The sequence below is a fragment of the Eretmochelys imbricata genome, chromosome 5, assembly GCF_965152235.1.
Source record: "Eretmochelys imbricata isolate rEreImb1 chromosome 5, rEreImb1.hap1, whole genome shotgun sequence".
Classification (NCBI taxonomy): Eukaryota; Metazoa; Chordata; order Testudines; family Cheloniidae; genus Eretmochelys; species Eretmochelys imbricata.
In genome coordinates this window covers 52345459-52365327 of record NC_135576.1, presented here as the reverse complement: position 1 = coordinate 52365327, position 19869 = coordinate 52345459, and the positions used below count along the sequence as shown (strand labels likewise).

Here is a 19869-nt window from a genome sequence, read left to right as displayed (position 1 = left end):
ATCCTGTTCAGAGGTAGGGAAGTACTATTTTCCTCATTTTACAGCTAGGGGACCTAAAGCTCAGAAAGGTCAAGTGACTCGCTCAAGGTCACATGGGAAGTCTGCAGTGGAGTAGGGACTTGAACCCAGAAGTAGCCCAATCTCTAGGCTAGCATCCAAACCACTGGACCACACTTCTCAAGGTGAACTCACCCCAGCCAAGACTAGGATGATACTGGTTGTAAAGGGAAACTGCCATGATGAGTCAGCAGAACATCCTGCCTGCCCTCCCCTGAAGGCATCTGCATAAGTACTCATTAGTGAGAGCCAAAGGGTGTTAAATAAACAAACACCTGTTATTGTTGAAAGTTTGAGGCCTTCGTTATATTACTGAGATAGAATATGTGATTTTTTTACTTAGTTTTGGGACAGCAACAGTGTAAACTAAAAGAGAAGTGATCTAGCTTTAGAACAGGGAACGTAAGAATGGCTGTACTGGGTCAGACCAAAGGTCCATCTAGCCCAGTATCCTGTCTTCTGACAGTGGCCAATACCAGGTGCCCCAGAGGGAATGAACAGAACAGGTAATTGTGAAGTGATCTATCCCAAAAGGTGCACATGAACCGGTGCTTAACTTGAGTTGACTGAACATAGAGAGAGAATCAATAAAATGTTCAACGTAATTTTAAATATCATGCTTTTTTCTCAAAACCAGAAGCTACACTCAATACGACTATTCAGAATGCTGCTTCCAATATACCAGCAACAGAGTGGGAAGCAAGAACACAAAGCTAGTTTTTCCAGGTAATTTTGTTTTGTTTATACAGAACCTTTAAACCAAAGTATCTACATTTTGGGTTGCTGGACGTGGTTGTAAATGAATTAGGGGGGAGGTGAAATCATTAAAGAGAGTCTGCTTTTTTTAAATATACTTTATCTGTGTGATGCTTATGGGGATGTATGCTGACCCAGACAACAGTAGTGTTATGTTAGATGTAAGGTTCATTTGGTTAATGGCCATTTATAAATAATCAGGATACGTGGTTGGGAAGATTAAGGCATCATCTGGTTCCAGAATATTTAGGAATGCTGACGGTTTGGAAAATATTTAGCAATCCTCCTCTGCATTTCTAATCGCAGAGGGGTCATGATTTTAGGGAAGGGCTGGTTGGATTGTGTCAAGTGATACAAAACTGAATTCTATTTATTTAGATGGGGCCATGAGGAGGAACAGAAATCTTCAAAGGGTTCAAGAACTGCCTGAAAACATCAGAGCCTTGCTGCCTGCACTGCCAACAACATTTAAAGGGGACATTGATGTTCTGGGGTCCAGAGACTGGCCATGAAAGGGAATCAAGCAACACTGAAGACTTGGTGCATACAAGCATACAAACGCCTCCCATTTGAAGGGAGCCTGATTGCTCAGGCTCAGTTATGATGCTATATATTACTGCCTGTAATAGGATCACTTCCTAAAAAGACAGGTAGGTTCCTGACTGATAACCAATAGCACCTGGGTATGCTTTTTAGACAGTTATGGAACCCATACCACAATGGTGCCACAAGGGAGAGTCCTTCAATTTGCTGAAGGGAGCCTTGAGCCAGGCAGGTATTATACATAAATTAATTAGAATTTATATTTTTATTTCAGTCATTCCTAGGATCCCCTGTGATGGACCAGGGCCCTATCGTAATAGGCACTGTGCAAACACACTGAACACAAAGATGGTACTGGATGGGTCAAGAGGGTTATGAAAGTGTATGTATATGGTATGGGTTGACTTCAGTGGAGCTTTGTTGATTTGGCCCTGAGTGTATAAAGACTTGAGAAATTACTTAAGAGTCTATATTAGTCTCAGTTATTAGGGATTTATTAGAAATTGTGCTGGTGATGTATGTTGTGGGGGATTAGCCACCATATGACAGATGCAATCTGGGAAGGAGGCCTGGATGAATTGGTGCTGGAGTAGTAGTCTGAATATTAATGGCCTTGAACATGGGATTGATTTCTCCCCTCCACCTTCCTGTACGCTACTGGATCCTTTTGGCCAGTATGTAGGTATAGCACTAACTTGCATTAATAAACTTGTTTTATTTGCAGACTTTTAGTTCAACAAATGGAGACCACCTTTCCAAGTTATTAGATGGGTAGAATGGATATTAAGATCATTCCTTTATTTGAAATTAGTCTGCTAGAATGAATTTCAGATTGCTCTGTTGTTGACCATAGAAGAAAACCTCTGCTGGGTGTAGAGGCAGATGCACAGTGATGTCTCTTGTGCTTTTATTTTAGTTATGGGATGCTTGGGGTGAGTAATAAATTTTTATCCAAAAAGAAATTTCAAATCCATTTTGTTTAACTTAAGGAATGGGGTGCTGTTGAACCATAAGAATCTTAGGGAGGTTAAATAGGACTAATCAGACTTTGTACAGATTAACCCTAATCTCTCTCATTGAATACAGTTAGGAAAAGGAAAACATTCGTCTCCCAAGGGGAAAGAGGAGGAAACATGAGAACTGCCTAAAAGATAGTACATCTAGCAGTTAGAAAAGGAGACTGGATTCCATTCTCTGCCACTGAATCATGTGACATTTGCAAGGTCACCAAACTGCTGTACTTAATCTGCCAATAAAATGGGTGTGATAATAATTACCACATGGTATTGTGAGACTTGCTGTGTAAGTCATTGTGAACATCTCTGGTGAATGTTGCTGTGACATGTACAAGACTGTACTGTTATATAGTTTGCACACTCTCATGACCAAACCCAGGAATACTCCGGGTTTCATCTGCGAATTCACAATCTCTCTCTCTGCAGTATGTCTTCCCTGCACAGCAAGCTTTGCTATCTGAAAGCAAAGCAAATCAAACAATGGGACTGACAACAGGCTGTCCAGCATTCACAGTGATCAATAACTTGTTTCTCAAGGTGCACATTTAGAGAGATTTAGTTAATAAAGAAATTTTAGGGAAGAAAATCTAGGCTAGTCACACCCTCAAGCCCCAGTCCTGCACACATTTTACGCACGTAAATAGTCCCACTGAAGTCAGACATCACTGAAGCCAGGGATACTTGCCACAGTCACCTACATGAAATTAAGCACGTGCATTAAGTGTTTTCAATATCAGGGCCCTGCCACTTTCTGATTTCAGAGGGACTCTGCAGCAGTGCTGGGGTCTGTCTGCCTGGAGCAGCTTGAAAGGTTGGAGCCTGGGTTAGCAGCTCATTACTATGCAGAATGTCCTCTGAAGTGGTACATTTTCTACCTAGCACACTTAGATGTTAACTGTACCTGCAGATTACGGGCACAGTGTTTATGTACAGGTGATTTGGAATGGACACAATTGGATTTAAGCAAAATTAAAATGTATGCCATATCTCACAGTGTTTCCACTATTAGAGAGTCAAGTGGGTGAGGCAGTATTGGACCATCTTCTGTTGGTGAAAAAGACAAGCTTTCAAGTGAACAGATTTCAAAGTAACAGCCGTGTTAGTCTGTATTCGCAAAATGAAAAGGAGTACTTGTGGCACCTTAGAGACTAACCAATTTATTTGAGCATAAGCTTTCGTGAGCTACAGCTCACTTCATCGGATAAATTGGTTAGTCTCTAAGGTGCCACAAGTACTCCTTTTCTTCAAGTGAACAGAGTTTTTCTTCAGGTCAGTGTTTTGCTAGACAATAAATAAAGAAGTAAAACAAACAGTACATTATAACTTGACTTCTGTATAATGTGGCCTAATTATCTAAGGAGTAAAAATGCATAGTAACTGTTGCTTGGAATATGTGACAGTCTTCATATGTGCTGAAAATTAGTTCTGCATTCTATAAAATTATTGAATGTAAGACCTTTTTAATTTCTAGATGCAACTGTCAAAAGTGACCACTAGAGGGCTGTCATGTTCTGAATGAACAAAAATAATACTGTTACAGTACAGACATAATTTCACTGTAAGATACCTACAAACTCAGTATTTGTTGTTGTTTTTTTTGTATACAGTTCTCATAACCTTTAAGCAGTGTTTATCCTTCTAGGGGCTTACAAGAGACAGGCAAACGTGAACAAACAAACATGAAGTCACTACATAAACAAATACAATTCTTCAATTACTTCCACATAAATTACTATAGGAATATTATGTAACTCACTAAGCAGACTTCCAGCAGAACAGGAGTTCCCCTTTTATTACAGGAAAAATCTGCCTTCCATGAGCTTTACACGATCGCTTCCCCATGCATGCTGACCCATTAATCTCTCTGATTTTAGACAGATTGTACTTACAGATATATGTATCTATTTAATTGCCACTGTAAAACTTATGAAGGACTTATGTAGAACTTAAGGAGGAAGCCTAGATCATACTGAGGCCAGAGTTATTAATCTGGATCTCAAGTGACATTTGAAGAGCATTAATTTTTGTGTAATTACATATGCATATTTAATCTGTTCAATCAGTGGATAGGGCATTAGACTGAGATTCAGGAGACTTAGGTCCTATGCCTACCTCTGCCAATGACTTGGTATAGGCTCTTGGGCTTCACATCTGTCTCTGTTTTCTCTCCCACCTTCCATCAGATCTGTTTACATTGTAAGCATTTTGGGGGCAAGGACTGTCTCCTACTCTGTTTATACAGCACCTAGAACAAAGAGGCCCCCATATAAGTTGGGGCCTCTAGGAGCAACTGTATTACTAACAGTAATGTGATAAAATAATACTGCTGACAGGAGGTAATAATTTACTGCAAGTAATTTGAGGTGGGTGTTTGTTTGAATTATTATTCATTATTTGTATTACAGTAGCACCTCAAGGTCTCATCAGGATTGGTCTGCATTGTACTAGATGCTGAACAAACACAGAGTAAAGGGTGATCTTTGCTCCAAAGAGCTCGGCATTTAAAATCTAAAAATAATTCAGAGATTTGCAAGGCCACAAGGCCATCTAGCATGACCTCTTGTGTAGCACAAGCCATAGAATTTCACCCAGTTACCCCTATATTGAGCCAAACAACTTGTATTTGGCTAAAGCGTATCTTCCACAAAGAAATCTAGTCTTGACATGAAGACATCAAGAGATGGCGCATAAATAGATCACTTCCAGTGGTAGTTTGTTCCGGTGGTTAATCACCCTCACTGCTAAAAGGGTGTGCCTTATTTCTAAGTGGAATATTTGTCTGGTTTCATCTTCCAGCCAACACTTTTCTCACTAGACTGAAGAGCCCACTAGTAGCTGGAGTTTTCTCCCTGTGAAAGTACTGCTGTTATAATCAAGTTGCCTCTCAATCTGTGCAACAAATGGATGGAGGATGAGAGTAACAGGGATAGGAACACAGAGTCTGTATTTTTCTTTACATATTTTACAATAATGTATAAAGGAGATGGGGTGGCTGTTGGAAATGTTCATAGGGCAACAATCCAACAGGAGGAGCACAAAACCCTGTGGAGGGCCTGCGCAGCATTGCCAACCCTTGCCGTTGGAAAATCATGTCAGACCCCCAAAAACCATGAGATTGGCTTAAGGATTTTCAGGTTTCTGAGTCTTTAATGTGCTCTCAGGTCACATTTTCAACCTTTCCTCTGCAACCACAGAGACTGTAAACTAGTTTTTTCCTTTAACGAAGGCTGAGATTTTCAAGCACTTGCTTGATTTCAGCAGTTGAGGATCTAAGAAAAACCTCTGATATCATGAGTGTCAGGGTTAAATCCCAAGAGCTGGTAACACTGCTATTGCAATGAGCTTCGTGAGATCAGAACTGACGGCAAACTAGTATCCAGTATTGTAGAGGCTGGATGCCTCCTGCAAGGTGCTGGTCTCCCTTATTTCCCATTGACATCATTAGAGTTGACATCTCTGAGATGCACAGAAACCAGTCCCTCTCTCCAGCAAATAGGGTCCGAGTGCCAACTATCGCTAACTTTCCCCCAGGAGCCTCTACACCCCAGCACCCTCCCAGGAGTCTCCTCCCTCGAGGGACCCCCCTCAATTGTCCCCTCCCAGGAGTCCCTGCCTCTCCGACCCCGCTTCTTATCCCTGCCAGTGAGAGTCTATCCCACTTTCAGTCCTCTGCACCAAAAGAAGCCACCATGCTTGCAGAAGGGTGAGGGCCCGGCATGCAGAGCAGGCCCCAAGTACCAAACATGCTCTCAGCCGTGTGATGTGTACAGTAGTAACAAGATCACTGCATAGCCACATGTGTGCACAGCTTACACTGAACACTGGTTCCAAGTGGTGGAAAAAATGGCACAGTACATCTTTTTACCGGCAACCAGCAAGGCTGAACAAAAACCGGCCAAGTGGCAAACCTAAGTCAGTGGCACGGTAAGGGGATTCAGGGCTTCACAGGAGGCAGTACCTGGAAGGGTTGAATTTCCAGTGTGTCAGGCTTTTGGAGGATCTTGAATGCTGACCAGCTCAGGAGGAGGTCATGTTGGTTTAGATGCCGATAGCATACAAGGCCCCTACACATTCTGTTTCTCCACTTAATTCTCTACTGTGCCATGAATTTCCATCCTAAAATTCTATCCCAGGCATTTGTGAATGGATGGTTTCTACCTTGCCCTGCACTCTCTCCTGAAAGTAATTTCTCTAATGCTGATACCAGCTGGTTGCTGGCAATGATGAATTGCTGTAATATCTCTTCAGGTAAACTAGTAAAATAACCAGTGTTAATTAAGAGAGATTAATTCAAATTACCAAATCAAGATTGGGTTTCCATCAGTGCTTTCCAAGAACTCCATGCACCCCACTTTCCTGCAGGATACTCAATGATAACACACAATCAGTGAAGCACAAGATCCAGAGAAAGTGATAACTGGCTCCGTGCAATTCAGAGTGATGTGTTTTTAAGGAGCTATTTGTACCTTTGCAAAGCGAGTAGAATCACTTTAAAGGTCATTGGGAGCTTTGCCGTTTTACATCTCCTGAAGATGTGGCTCCTTGTTTCTGACAAAAGGACAGCTTTGTGCGAATCTCACAATCTCCTTTGTGAGACTAGACAGAGCTTTAAGCAGAGTATGCCAAACCTGCACTAATACTGTTGAAATTGGGGTTGTCAACCCTCCTGGATTGTCCTGGTATCTCCAGGAATTAAAATTAAGCTTTAATTAAAGATCGTGTCATGTGATAAAACCTCCAGGAATACGTCCAACCAAAACTGGCAACCCTAGAAACTTGAAATGTGTACCTTTAAAAACCAAACCTACCATGAAAATTAGCTTTTTAAACATGATTTCTTTAAGGGACTGGCTGGCAACCCGATAGTGCAGGCAATTATGGTAGGTCACCTAAATCCTGAGAGAAACACTATAGATAAAACAATAGAAAAAATCAAGAGCTGCTGTACAGCTCTGATCAGGCTCATGAAGGAAAAGGAAAGGATCTGAAGCGGCTGTCAGCAATTCAAGTATGATACCCTCCTTCACAGGACCAACACTGCCAGTGTAAAGCAGAGGAATTGGAATCCTGTGTGTTTAGATGTTTCTTTCCCAGACATTAGGGTTCAGAACCTAAGAAGTTCTCAGGGTAAATATAAGAAGGAACACTGTGAGCCACCTAACGGTGGTCCATAGAACTGCCCTATAGTCTTCCAATAACTGGTGCCCAAATAGGAGTGCTAATGGTTTTTGAAGGAAAGTTGACTTCTGTATTGATTATTTCTTTTAACAAGTAACATAGGTTCCAGAACCTTTGAGGGCCTGGGGTGGAGGATATGAGCAGTCATCTTAAAGGCTGACCAGTTCCCCATAATAAGACTACACTCCTCACACCAATATGATGCTGAATCTAAACAAAGCAAAGTAGTCATCTGGAACCCAAGACAGAAGAACTAAGATTGATTTTGTTAATGAAAAGTGGCTCATCAGGACACTTTTTACCAGTGACCCACTGAGACCAAATGGATCCTTCCCTGTAACGTGCACTTGAACACAGCTCCACAAAACACTATTATTAACGTAAACCCCAAGCCGTTTAGGGGTTTTGTCCACTTGAGAGACTGCCTTTTCACTGGGCAATATTCCCACAGGTGTGGCTGATGTAGTTTCACTGGAGCCCCAGTGGTTTTAAGAGTGAAGGAAATGCTAGCTAGGGCATTTTCCTTGATGAGTCCTCAGTTTTGGAACTTCCTCCCCACCTTAGTTCCAAAACAATCCTAATCTGTTGACCTTCAAAGCATGCTGTGAGGCCCATCTATTTACCAATACTTTTGTAGTGAGAGGCCTGATAAGAATTGGCATTTGTGAGTCCAGGAGCATTGGCTGGATATGATTTCATCTCTGGCTGGTATCGTCTGGTTGTGTGGTTAGAAGAAACTGTTTATCTGGTGGTAGTTTGTTGGTTATTTTTTTAATTTGGGCTAAGGTGCTTGAGATAGATGCTTCTGAAATATTCTCTATACATCTAAATAAATATGCTGGGTTTATGACTAAAACCACTCTTTACAAAATCAGGCACGGAACAGAGTTGGTTGCAGATCTGAAGGGCCAATACATTCCAATAAATACTGATGTCTATTACTTTCTTGAATACAAAGCTTCTTATCTGATCATTGTGCATGGAATCTAAAAAGTGAATGCTACAGGTCAAAACTTTGCAGTCTACAACCTTTGGGTGCTATGTCTAATTAATGGACCCATATCTATATATCCCTGACCTTGATTATCTCCTCTTTGATTATTCCTTTAGGTATCTATATAAAATTCCGATGACAGTAGACGATGAATTTTCCACAAATAACAATAGCTTACACATTACCTGAACTCCCTTAGACTCCTGCATAAGGGAATCCTTCTAGATTTGTGGATGCAATTATGTAAAGGTTAAACTAGAGTAGATAAAACATATGACTGATATTGATTTGCTGATCCATTTAATTCAGTGTAACCATTGACTCAGAGAGTAACAACTGAATGTACTAACTGTGGGCCTTATCCCACATCCACTGAAGACAATGAAAGCCTTTCCATTGACTTCAAAGTGAGTTGGGTCAGTTTCTACATTTGACCCTTTCTTCTGCTGAAGGGATGAAATAAACTTACAGAAAAGTAACACGTTTTTATGTTTACTGCTCTGTACCAAGTAATACGCCTGATATGTTCTGCAGTTCATGTTTGAAACAAAACAAAGAATGGTAGTATTAACATGTATTTGTTGTAACTAGGCTGACCAGATAGCAAGTGTGAAAAATCGGGAGAGGTGGTGGGGGGGTAATAGGAGCCCATATAAGGAAACGCCCCAGATATCGGGACTGTCCCTATAAAATCGGGACATCTGGTCTCCCTAGTTGTAACAAATATAAATTGGTTCTTCATGGTACTAAAACCTGATCTTAAGCAAATGTTGGACGGGCAGACTGGCATTTTGTGCCAGTTCAGCCCATTTTTAAGCAACCAATTAATTTTGATCAAGTTTTCTTGTTTTAGAACCAGAGCTGTGAATGTCCTAATTCTTCTAAAATGTTGTTTGTATGACACCCTCAAAATGCTCTGACTGCAACACTGAGACTGACTGTGCAAATCCACATTTTTGTCTTACAGGACGTGATCATCTTCATCTATGAGAGTGTGCTTTGGCTGTCATAGCCTAGAGGACAGCTTTATCATGTGCCCTGCAGCTTGTTGCTTACTCCTGCTTATTGTTCAACAAGGATCTTTTTGAAGTGCCTCACTCAGTGAGCCACTTGCTCCAGAATGACTTCACCAGCATGTCTGTGTGTTGTTGGGCCTGATGTATCGTCTGACGGCAATGCTCTCCCAACAGGAGTTTAGGACATATCTCTGTGAGTGCAAGTAACCCTAAAATAGGTCCATCTTTAACTAGAGTTTGGAAAGAACATATTCTATTGATTAGCTTCTTTTCTCTAAAATTAAAAAGAGGGTTGATTACTAAATCTGGGTTTGCAAAAGATTTGCCAAAATATTCTTTCAGGATTGACTTTGGCCCAGTAGCAACATGGGTAGCTCACTACCACCTTCCTTCTTGCTGGGAGCAAGAGCAAAATTAAAACTAATTTTGGGTCCTCTAACCCTGGCACTGACAATTGATAGGATTGTTGACAAGATGAAACCTTAATCTCCTACAGGAGGGAGAAGTGAAAATTATGTCTCGTTTCTAAATACCCCTTGCACTGTTGGGTGGCTTCCAGCCAACATAATTTATATGTATTTTCAGGTATAGAACCACCAGGTAGCTGTGACTTCCATGTCTTGTATGGGAGACGGACAGGATTTAGTTGTAAAGAAATTAGCCTAGAATTAAACCCATAACCTCTCTTTTAGCTTAAAGCTCAGCAGGTGAAGTATGGGAAAGCCTATGGCCAGATGTCTACAGCTCCACCACCACCTCAACAAAGTAAGTCTCATGTCAAAACATAGAAAAACATTTGAGATGCCACAGTTCCAAAGATCCATCACCATTTCACTGGGGTGGGGGATGATATTAAAATGGTCTTTATGTATGTGGAGAGTATAAACAAAGAGGAGAAGGATTTTTATGATGGCACAAGGGGAATAAAACTAGGAATAACTGAATAAAATTAAGACAAGGAAAATTTAAGATGAGAATCAGCAAAGACTTCTAATTGTGGAATCTATTTATACTGTTGCACATACTTTCTAAGGAACGGATGGGAGCTGTTTTGCCAGGGACACTTAATACAGACTGAATAGACCAACAGAAAATACAGTGTAAGGAAAAATATCACCCTTTGAGGGGATGAGCTAGGAGATATTAATCTTTATTTAACCCTAAGGTTCTGTTACCAGTTCCTCGTTCAGTGTTTGTAAGGTGGTTGTAATGAATTGTTTTTGTAATATGAGAGCAGACTCTCACCACGTTCATTCCCTCACTCCCATGGGAGATTTTTCTATTTTTCTGATTTCCAAGACATCTTTTGACTGGGTCTCAAGAAATAAGCCAGAGAATGGCTAAACAAGCAGTCTGATTATATTTTTTCTTTGATCAAATAAATCATTTGGTGAATACTTTTAGCTACTGTACAACTAAACAGGACAGAATTGCTGAAAGAAAATACCAATAGCCTGAATGAGACAAACAACACTCTTCTAAATATAGACTTTACAGAACTGTTGACTTCTAAGTTCATAGGACTCATTTCCATTGCTTCTCAGTGGTTCTTTTTCATCTGCCATGTCACTGTCTTTCACTTGTACAAAATAGGCAGGAGAGGCTTTGCATTCACAATGGCTATCAAGAGACTTCAGGTGGATCAACATATGGAGAGCATAGGCCAGGACTAGAAGCAGAATCAGTGACATAATCAAGCCCATCAAAATTGCTGGTGAGAAAAAGGATGCACAATCTTTGGCATAAGCAAACTGTCCTCCTTCAATGTTAAAGCCTTGAATCTGTTAAGAGAGTAAAAGGATTTATATTAAAAATCCTCACTTTCCTGGTTAGGGGGCACTTCATGATTTTGTTCCTATTACTATGTAAGAATTTTTAAGCTAATGGTTGTATATAAAAAATTTTTATCTAGCAGCACTGGCTGGATTTGATTCATTCAATTTATTCATGTCAGTGTTTTAGAAACAGCCAGTTATTCTAATCCCCTTGGCTTTGGGGCCCAAATGATTTGCAGTTTGATTTTAAACAAAATCTTTTGAGAGCTAAGTCAAATTTAACTTTAAGCTTGATAACTCTGGTTTACATTGTTTGGTAGGAGTCTGATTATACAAACATGGACACAGGTATCCAAAAAATGACCAAGAAAACACTTGCCTACATCTAATTATTAGATAGTGGGACCTGATTCAGTCCTTGTGTATGTGGATGCAACTCCACTGAAATAAGCAGTTTTGCATTCACATCTGATCTGAATTTGGCCCACAGACTATAAATTTCACCTGCAAACAAGTGAGCGTTACTTTAACTCTAGGGTGAAGTAAATCTGCTGTGCAGTCATGCATAGAGAAGACAGATGGGATTGGCTGCCTGTCTCAGATTACTATGGGGTTTTAAAGACCTTCCCCTCTTTTGTAGCTACCCTCATCTTCCCCTTCTTACCCATCCTCTATTTATTTATTTTGCTCCTCCCTAGCTGAAGGGTCCATTCCTGGGTGAGCTTATCCCCTAATTCCGATAAGGAGATGGGGTCAATGACTGTTGTAAAAAATCCTCCTTGAACTGACCTCAGAAACTGACCCAGGTGTGATCTGTTCACAGAATGCTGAACTATGGAACACTTAACTTTCTTTCCCAGCTGATTGACAGTCAGCTGGAGCAGCAGGTCCTATGCAAGGACAGTTGGAGACTTGCTGACAGTGCTCAATGAAGGCTCTACTGAAGCTGGTCTTACGAGCCCAATTGCTAAATACACAAAGAACCATTTGTCAACAAAGGTACAGAGATGTAGAGCAGAAGGTGACACTCCTATGTGTTGTGCTGAAGTATATCCCTAAGAAGAAATTAGATACCAAACCAGTGCAGCCCTTCATCTCACTTAACATGAAGTTAAGTATGAGACTTTAAATCTTCTTTTCTGTTCAATTTCTACTCCTTCATCCATCTCTGGAGTATGTCATTGTTTTCTTGGCACCAAAGCCTAGAGGTGCCAGTCAGCACACCTGTGACATTTTCTTGGCTTAACTTCATCTTATTACCTGGAAATCGATAAAAGTGACTTCCCAGAGCCTGGACACATCATTTGCGGAGCTGGGAATCAGGAGTGCATCATACCTCTGCAAGCTGCTCACATGTTCACAGTGATAGGAATAACTTGCTGGAGCATATATTCTGGTTGCATTAAATGTCGCTTGCACAGAATGGTTGTAAAGCAGCTGTATTCTGTATAAACTAAACCAGTTCTGAACAGACAGCTTGTAATAACTGCTTGTCAATAAAAATCTGAAAATAATTTTTTAAAAAAAGAGAGAATTAGTAAAGTTGCAAAAGTGAGGACATATATTGTTGAATCCAGCATGTAGAAAAGCCTTACAGGACTCATTGAAGTCGACAGATCTATGCCAATTTACACTAGAGAAGGATCTGGCTCTTTCTGCTGCTATATGGGAGACCTGAGTCTGGAAAATAATTTTTGATTCCTTGTTGCTGCAGCTGAAGAAAATCATTGGTCATCAGGACTGGTCCCAGGCTGAGCAAGGGAGTCACAAAAATCCTGAGCATCTTCTGACTGCCTAATTATGGAACAGCACTAGGGGAATATCATCCATTCTGCTTCCCTCCCTGCTGTTACAGATCATATGCTGCCCAGATAGCTGACTGATGAGAGGCAAACTGACAAAGGAAAACAAAGTAAAAATAGATGGAAGAAATTCCACTGGTTAAAAAACTTAACTCAGCCAAGCAATGAGTAAATTAGAAAACATCATATTGCCACTAGCTTGCGCTCCCGTGTAAATATAGTTTTCCAAATCACATGTAGGTGAGCTCTGAAATAGGGGCCAGGCTCCAGGGAGGTAGCACCGTGGATTAGTGGTTTGGAAGAGGAAATGGGAGCTGGGGAGAAGCCAGCTGGATGAAAAGCTCAAGCCCAGGTTGGGCACCAGTAAGTTAACGTGTTTGGTTTTGTTTGAGGGTATTTGAGTTCTGCTGTGTAAACTGGGGAGAAAACTGCTATTCTGAAAGAAGAATAGGATTGAAGAGGAGCCCAGGAGGGGCTGAAGACATTGTATGGATGAGTAGGATTTGCTGAACACTGTCTATTTTGGGGACACCGATACTCTGGAAGGGTTGAGGCTGTAGATGACCTGGCTGGAGGGCCGAGTCACAAGAAGCAGTGGACCATCAGCAGGCCCAGCTAGATGAGGGGAGCCTGCAGTGCAGCAGTGAGGCCACTTATCTTAAAAAAAAAAAAAAAATAGGGGAAAAAATAAAACAAAAAGAAAATTTATTTAAATAGGCAAACTCCATAAAATATAATTGTCTGCTTTATACTTCATTATATAATTAGCAAATCTGACTCACAACCCTTGCTGATACATAATCCTTCTCACAGTTAATTTCCCAGACAGCTTGCATTACAAGTCATTCAGTAGACATTAAGGTTTGATACTCTAATAAGTGTCTTTATCCTTATCTTGTAAACCTACCTAATAACAAGCCCCTTGAGGTTGTCCATGTCACCAAACTTAAGTGAAAGCCTAGATCAAAAAGAAAACAATGTCAAGTTGAAATGCAAATCTAAAGGGAAAAAACCAAACTGACATTCATCAAAAGATCAAAACATGGTTACAACAGACAGTATTTTGAGGGTTTATTCAAATCCCACTGCAGTCAATGAAAAAACTTCAGGAATGAAATCCTGGTCCCAGTGAAGTAAATGGGGATTTTGCTGTTGCCTTGAGTGGGGTCTGGATTTCACATTAGGAAAGCACTTAACCACATGCTTAACTTTAAGAGTGTAGTTAAATCCTATTGACTTCAACATCAGTGTACCTAGAGCATAGTCAGATGAGATATATGTGTTCCTTCCCAGATCTATATATTTTAGAAGGCATTTATCACCTTGGTATCTCAGATACAAGTATTTCATTAATGCAATAATATAACCCATTCTTTGTCTCATAGACCCTGCTAGAGTATTACAAATCCATATGATGGCTGAGTTCAAAGTGTTGCATTTATACAACATCACTGAATCAGATTAAAGATGTTGATTGTAGCAGAGCTCTATCCAGCTTATTGTCCAGTCAGTGAGGACAGCTGTGGCTTACCACAGTAAGAAGCATTGTTAGGTCAAATTTAAAATAGCACCTTAAAAGCCGTATGATTATGTAAATATTGCTCCAAGTACCATCTTTCTACTTTCTCACAAGCTAACAGATACAACATTTCATTACTCTGTGGCATACAGATTTTTTATTTAACGATGCCATTTTGCATCTTAGAAACCATTTGTGTAATTGACTTTTATTGTTGACATAACGTTGTGCTTTTCTTTATCTAAGATTAGATATTGTTACCAGGGCTGGCTCCAGGCACCAGCGTTCCATGCAGGTGACTGGGGCGGCAGTGTTTCCGCTGCGGTGGCAATTCGGCAGTGACAGGTTGGGTTTTTTTCCGCTGCTTGGGACGGCAAAAATGGTAGAGCCAGCCCTGATTGTTACACTGTGAATTACCATGCATATACATACATCACTTTAGAACTTAAGGTGGAGGGAAATTAAAAGCATGATTAGTCAGACAATTTAATACTGGCTCAAGACTGGATGGGTTTCAAGTGCAGAACTAATTTCTTCAAAGGTCACTTAACTCACTATCCCAAAATTGGGTCCAGTGAGCAAGGAGGAGGATTTCAGACCCTCACTTGCTTAAATTATAACAAAATCAGACATAAATTGTGCCAATCTGATTATACCACACAGTTGAACCTCACATTAAATTCAGTGCCTGGGACAGGACTCTGTGCATACAATAATCTACCTCTGTGTTTGTGTTACACATATAGTAAGTCCAAACACATAAGAGGCCAAATCCTTGGTTATAGGTCCAGATGCTTTGTGCTGATCTAAAGGCAGAGCAGAGGATTCCCTTAACAAAGTAGGGATGTAAGAGCCTTGCTAGAAGTGGGAGGGGATGAGGTGGAATACACAGAATTCTGCTTTATCTGCAGCCTGCAAAATTTAGAGCAGCCCTTAGGCCCAAAATCAGAGGAGCAGAAAGGGAGCTTCCACCCTTCCCACTGCTCTCCTCAGCAGCAGCAAATGGAAACAATGCATCTCAGAATCTGGCCCAAGGTTTCTATTTGGCAATTCCTGTGAGGCTAATCCTGGATTCAGGAGCCTGATTATCTATTTTCCTATCTGCACAGCACAGATTTCCACACGCAGGGAATTCAGTTAATACTTAAAGGCTGACAGAAGCACACGGACCAAAAAGGCTTTCTGTTAATATATAGCAGGACTCTAGCAGAGATTCCAAGGATTTGGTCAGAAAGTTTACATAATGCTCTGACATACATCTCCTAATGCTGACTAGAATAAAGTGATATTTTTTTCTTGACTTAGACAATAGCCCACACTAACAGGATACACATCTTGTAAAATTTATCTCCTGCCCCTTTCCAGCAGGTTTTTCCATGGGAGCTGAGGCAGAAGGCTCTATATTCTAGTAGCCTATTGTTATTTTGTTTGTTGACCAGTAAATTTTCCCAAATATTTTTATTTTATAACAACAAATGACTTTAAACTGCCCTTACAGTCCAGGTTTGTTGTGAGAATACATACACTAACAACAGTGAAGCACCCAGGCACTAAGGCAAGAGGATCCATGTAACTACCTAAGATTGACAGAAAGTTACAGGATTTTGTTTTGTATTTATCTCCTTATTTACTGTAAAGTGAGACCAGCTATTTTGATTCCATTTGAAAATGCTGAATAGATGAATTATTTTAAATCACTGATTTTTTTCAAACTGTGCATTGCCTTTCAAACCATTTCACATTTGTGCAGTTTTCTACTGGGATACGGAATTTATTGAAATGGTCCATGTACATTAGGAGGTTGCTGGCTCTCCACTGGCAGACAGGCTTATTGTTTTGAAATGTATCACTTTTTTTATTTTGAAAACTAACATTATTTCTTCCTCATTTCTCTCTATGCCTTCCACAACACAGCTCATTCATGAGTCAGACTCCGATTATTTAGAACAGCAACTGGTTTTCAGCACAGTTATCCGTCCTCTACTCGTAGCATAGATGGATTTTGCTGTGTTAATTTGGCACTTGTTGAAAAGTTAATTATTTCAGCTACCATGGCCCAGCGGTGAGGGCACTCAGGAAATGTGGGTTCGATTCCTTGTTCTGCCATTGGCCTGCTGGGTGACTCCATGTCACCTCTCTGTGCCTCAGTTTTCCATTTGTAAAATGGGGACAATTATTCTTACCTTCTTTGTAAAGTGCTTTGAGATCTACAGCTGGAAAGTGCTATATAGCAGCTAACTAGTAATATTACTGCTGTGTGGCATTATATAGCCACATACAGCTTTACTTGCCTTTGCTTATTAAAGGTGTGATTCGTCCACCCTTATGCTGAATAGCATCTTACGCAATGGTGCAATCCCGTAGATTTCAATAGGGCCATGTGTGGACTAAGGGACTACTCCATGTGAGTAAATGTCGCAGGTTAAGGGTTGAATTATGGCCAGACCTTACATAATCACCCTCTACCACCCTTGCACAGCCAGTATAAAGGCTGCTGAGAATCACAGTCCCTGCACTCAGGGCAGCGCAGAGGCTGCTCTCCACCCTGGCTAGCCACTTTCCAAAAAGGGCATGGGGAGAGCACAGAGCATATGGGGTGAGGGCTCAACCCCCACAAGCAGAGCTGGCCGGCCACACAGGAAAAAGGATGCCAGCCACCCCGTTAAAGGATTAAAGAAAATTTGTCTTTTCCTGCAGTGTAACAGAGGGAATTCTTAGGAGGCATTGTGCCGCTGGAGCATTGTAGCTCCATTCCATATTACAATAGGCTGTGCCCCCAGAATTAACTAGCAACCCCGCCAGTGCCTGACGCCATCACGGAGTAGGATGTAGTCTTACATTGCACTGTCTTCACTGCAGTTGGAATCTCCAACATCCACGGTTGCATGAACGCCAAATGTCTTCTCTGTCAAGTCCAGCTTTGTGTGATTTTTAAATTTAATCATTATTCTCCTGGCCCAGAAAAGAATGCAGGGACTTCCATTAATGGTGACATTCACAGGGCTGTGCGGCAATGTCCTCCAAGAGTCTCTTTCGGATTGTCCTTTTCTGCTCAAGTTGTAACTGACCACCTAATAAACCACATAAAAGATTGTTATTGCAGGAATTACTCTCCACATCACATAATGAACAATAGCATTGGGATAGCACCCAATGGGTCCAGTTCTCAGCTGCAATGAGCTCGTGCTCAGTGCTACTCAGCTGGGGAGACAAAGATGGTTCTACACACCATTTCCATCTCCTCCATTCCTGGTGATGGCAAAGGTCCACACACATACACAAGCATAGCAAGAAAGCTGATGTAACTTACATTGACTGTAACAGCCTCCTAGAGACTGGACGTTCCCACCCCAGCCCCTCCTATCCATCTCCAACCCAGCACAGAACACCCCCTACATGAAGGCGTGTAGCAAAGCTGGCATAGCCAGTTGTACACCGAAAGGGGATTCCTCTACAACAGGAGACTTCCCATGGCAGTTAGGGCAGTTTTAAAGTCCCCTTTGTTCTGCTGGAGCACTGCAAAAGGGACTTAGCTTGGGCCAAGGATCAGGCTCTACATGCTGAAAGTACTGTACAGACATTAGCCAGTTTAGCAAGGGAAGCAAATGAGGCTGCATGTGTGTAATGGAGCAGAATCTGGCCCAATATTGTTTTTAAACAAATGCAAATTTTTAGATAGCATCTACATAGGACCCTGGTCAGAGTTAGGACTCCCTTGTAAAATTATTAGTTTATATGTTTAAAAATAGGGAGTGTTGCATTTTGTCTCAAAGTCAGGACATTGACTACAGGTAGTATAAAGATACGGAACCCTCATGGTCAACTTCCACAGTCAAGCAAAGCTCCCATGGAAATGACTATAAACAAATAAAAATGTCAGTGAGTAAAGATTTCAGTATTTAGCTCTAACTCTTAGACAATGAGAATTTTTTCCAGTGTGCAGACCTGCCATATCTGAATATGATAATATAGCTGTAATTTCCATGGAGCTGCATCTGTGTAACTGAGAATGGAATTTACCCACTAGGTCTTGTTCATATGAGACAAGTATTCTGTGTCCCAATCACACATACCATTTTATCAGACTGGATAGCTACAGTTAAGCAAGAAAGTCTTGTCTTGGCTAGTAAATTTAGCATACCAACTCTCCTAGCTTAAGCCTAAAAGACTCCTGTGCTACTTGGTCTGACATATGGCACAACAAGACGGCCTGAGTGTTGTGATTTAAAACAAGAAGATGTTTGCAGAAGATGGGGAGAGAACTTACAAAACAATCACCAACAAATATCATTGATTACTATATTATTATGATAGTATCTTGAGGAAAAGATAAACCTGTCCACCTTCCCTGTTATAGTGCAGAACATTTACATTTACTCATTAGCTTGCTTAGATTAAATTGCAACATTTGCAGAATTCCTGAAATGTAAACCTTATTTTCTTAGTTGTGTATTGGGACAAGTCCTATGGTCCTTACTCAGGCAAAAGGCCCATTGAATTTAATAAACCAACAGTTTTTCCCTCCGTTTGATATTCAGCACCAAGTCATACAGGCAAAATCCTGCATCCCATGCTCAGTCCCTCTACATAGGGGTCAATACGCTGAACTCTCATTAACTTCCAGTGGATGTCGAGGTGACTCAGCACCTGCCAGGAACTAATCAGCAACTAGCAGGATCAAGTCATTATGAGGAATATCTGACTACAGTGTGGGAAATCAGTATTGTACCACAATAATTAGACCAGGTTGATTGTTATCTCATGAAAATAATAATTAAATTTCAACTAATTATGCCATGAAAGAACTTACAATCAGTTTCCTGATACTCCATACCTGTGTAATTGCTACTTGTTTTAAGTTATGTTTTGGCTTCACACCACCCTCATAACGTCGGTCTGCAGAAGAAAGAGAGTTATGAGTATAAATGGTAAACGAGTGATACGTTAAGAATGCACGATGCTCCATGTTTTCTTCCAAACAAAGATGGACTTTCAGCCAATGCACCTTTTTGAGGGCTCTATAGATTTATGAAATATATTTCAGTTTGGGGCAAAAAAATACTCATACACTGAGCTCATCTTTGCCCATCACAAATCAATTTTCTAGCAAATTTACCATTGCTGTACATCTTTTTTTTTTTTTTTTTTCCTCTTAGAGACATCTGGCAGCCCTTATTCAGGTAAAATGCCAATGGAAAAGAACTTTAGGGTTT

The 19869-nt window shown here is 40.7% G+C and overlaps 1 protein-coding gene across 1 annotated transcript; it reads right to left on the bottom strand.

Moving 5' to 3' along the window:
* Nucleotides 1–11038: 11038 nt before the first annotated feature.
* On the bottom strand, nucleotides 11039–19622 carry LOC144264566 (V-type proton ATPase subunit S1-like protein). Its single transcript, XM_077816325.1, has 5 exons — nucleotides 19491–19622; nucleotides 17495–17727; nucleotides 14045–14095; nucleotides 12596–12839; nucleotides 11039–11341 (listed from the first exon to the last, which is right to left on the bottom strand). Exons 1-5 carry the CDS (start codon nucleotides 19620–19622, stop codon nucleotides 11039–11041), a joined length of 963 nt encoding a protein of 320 aa, XP_077672451.1.
* Nucleotides 19623–19869: the final 247 nt, after the last annotated feature.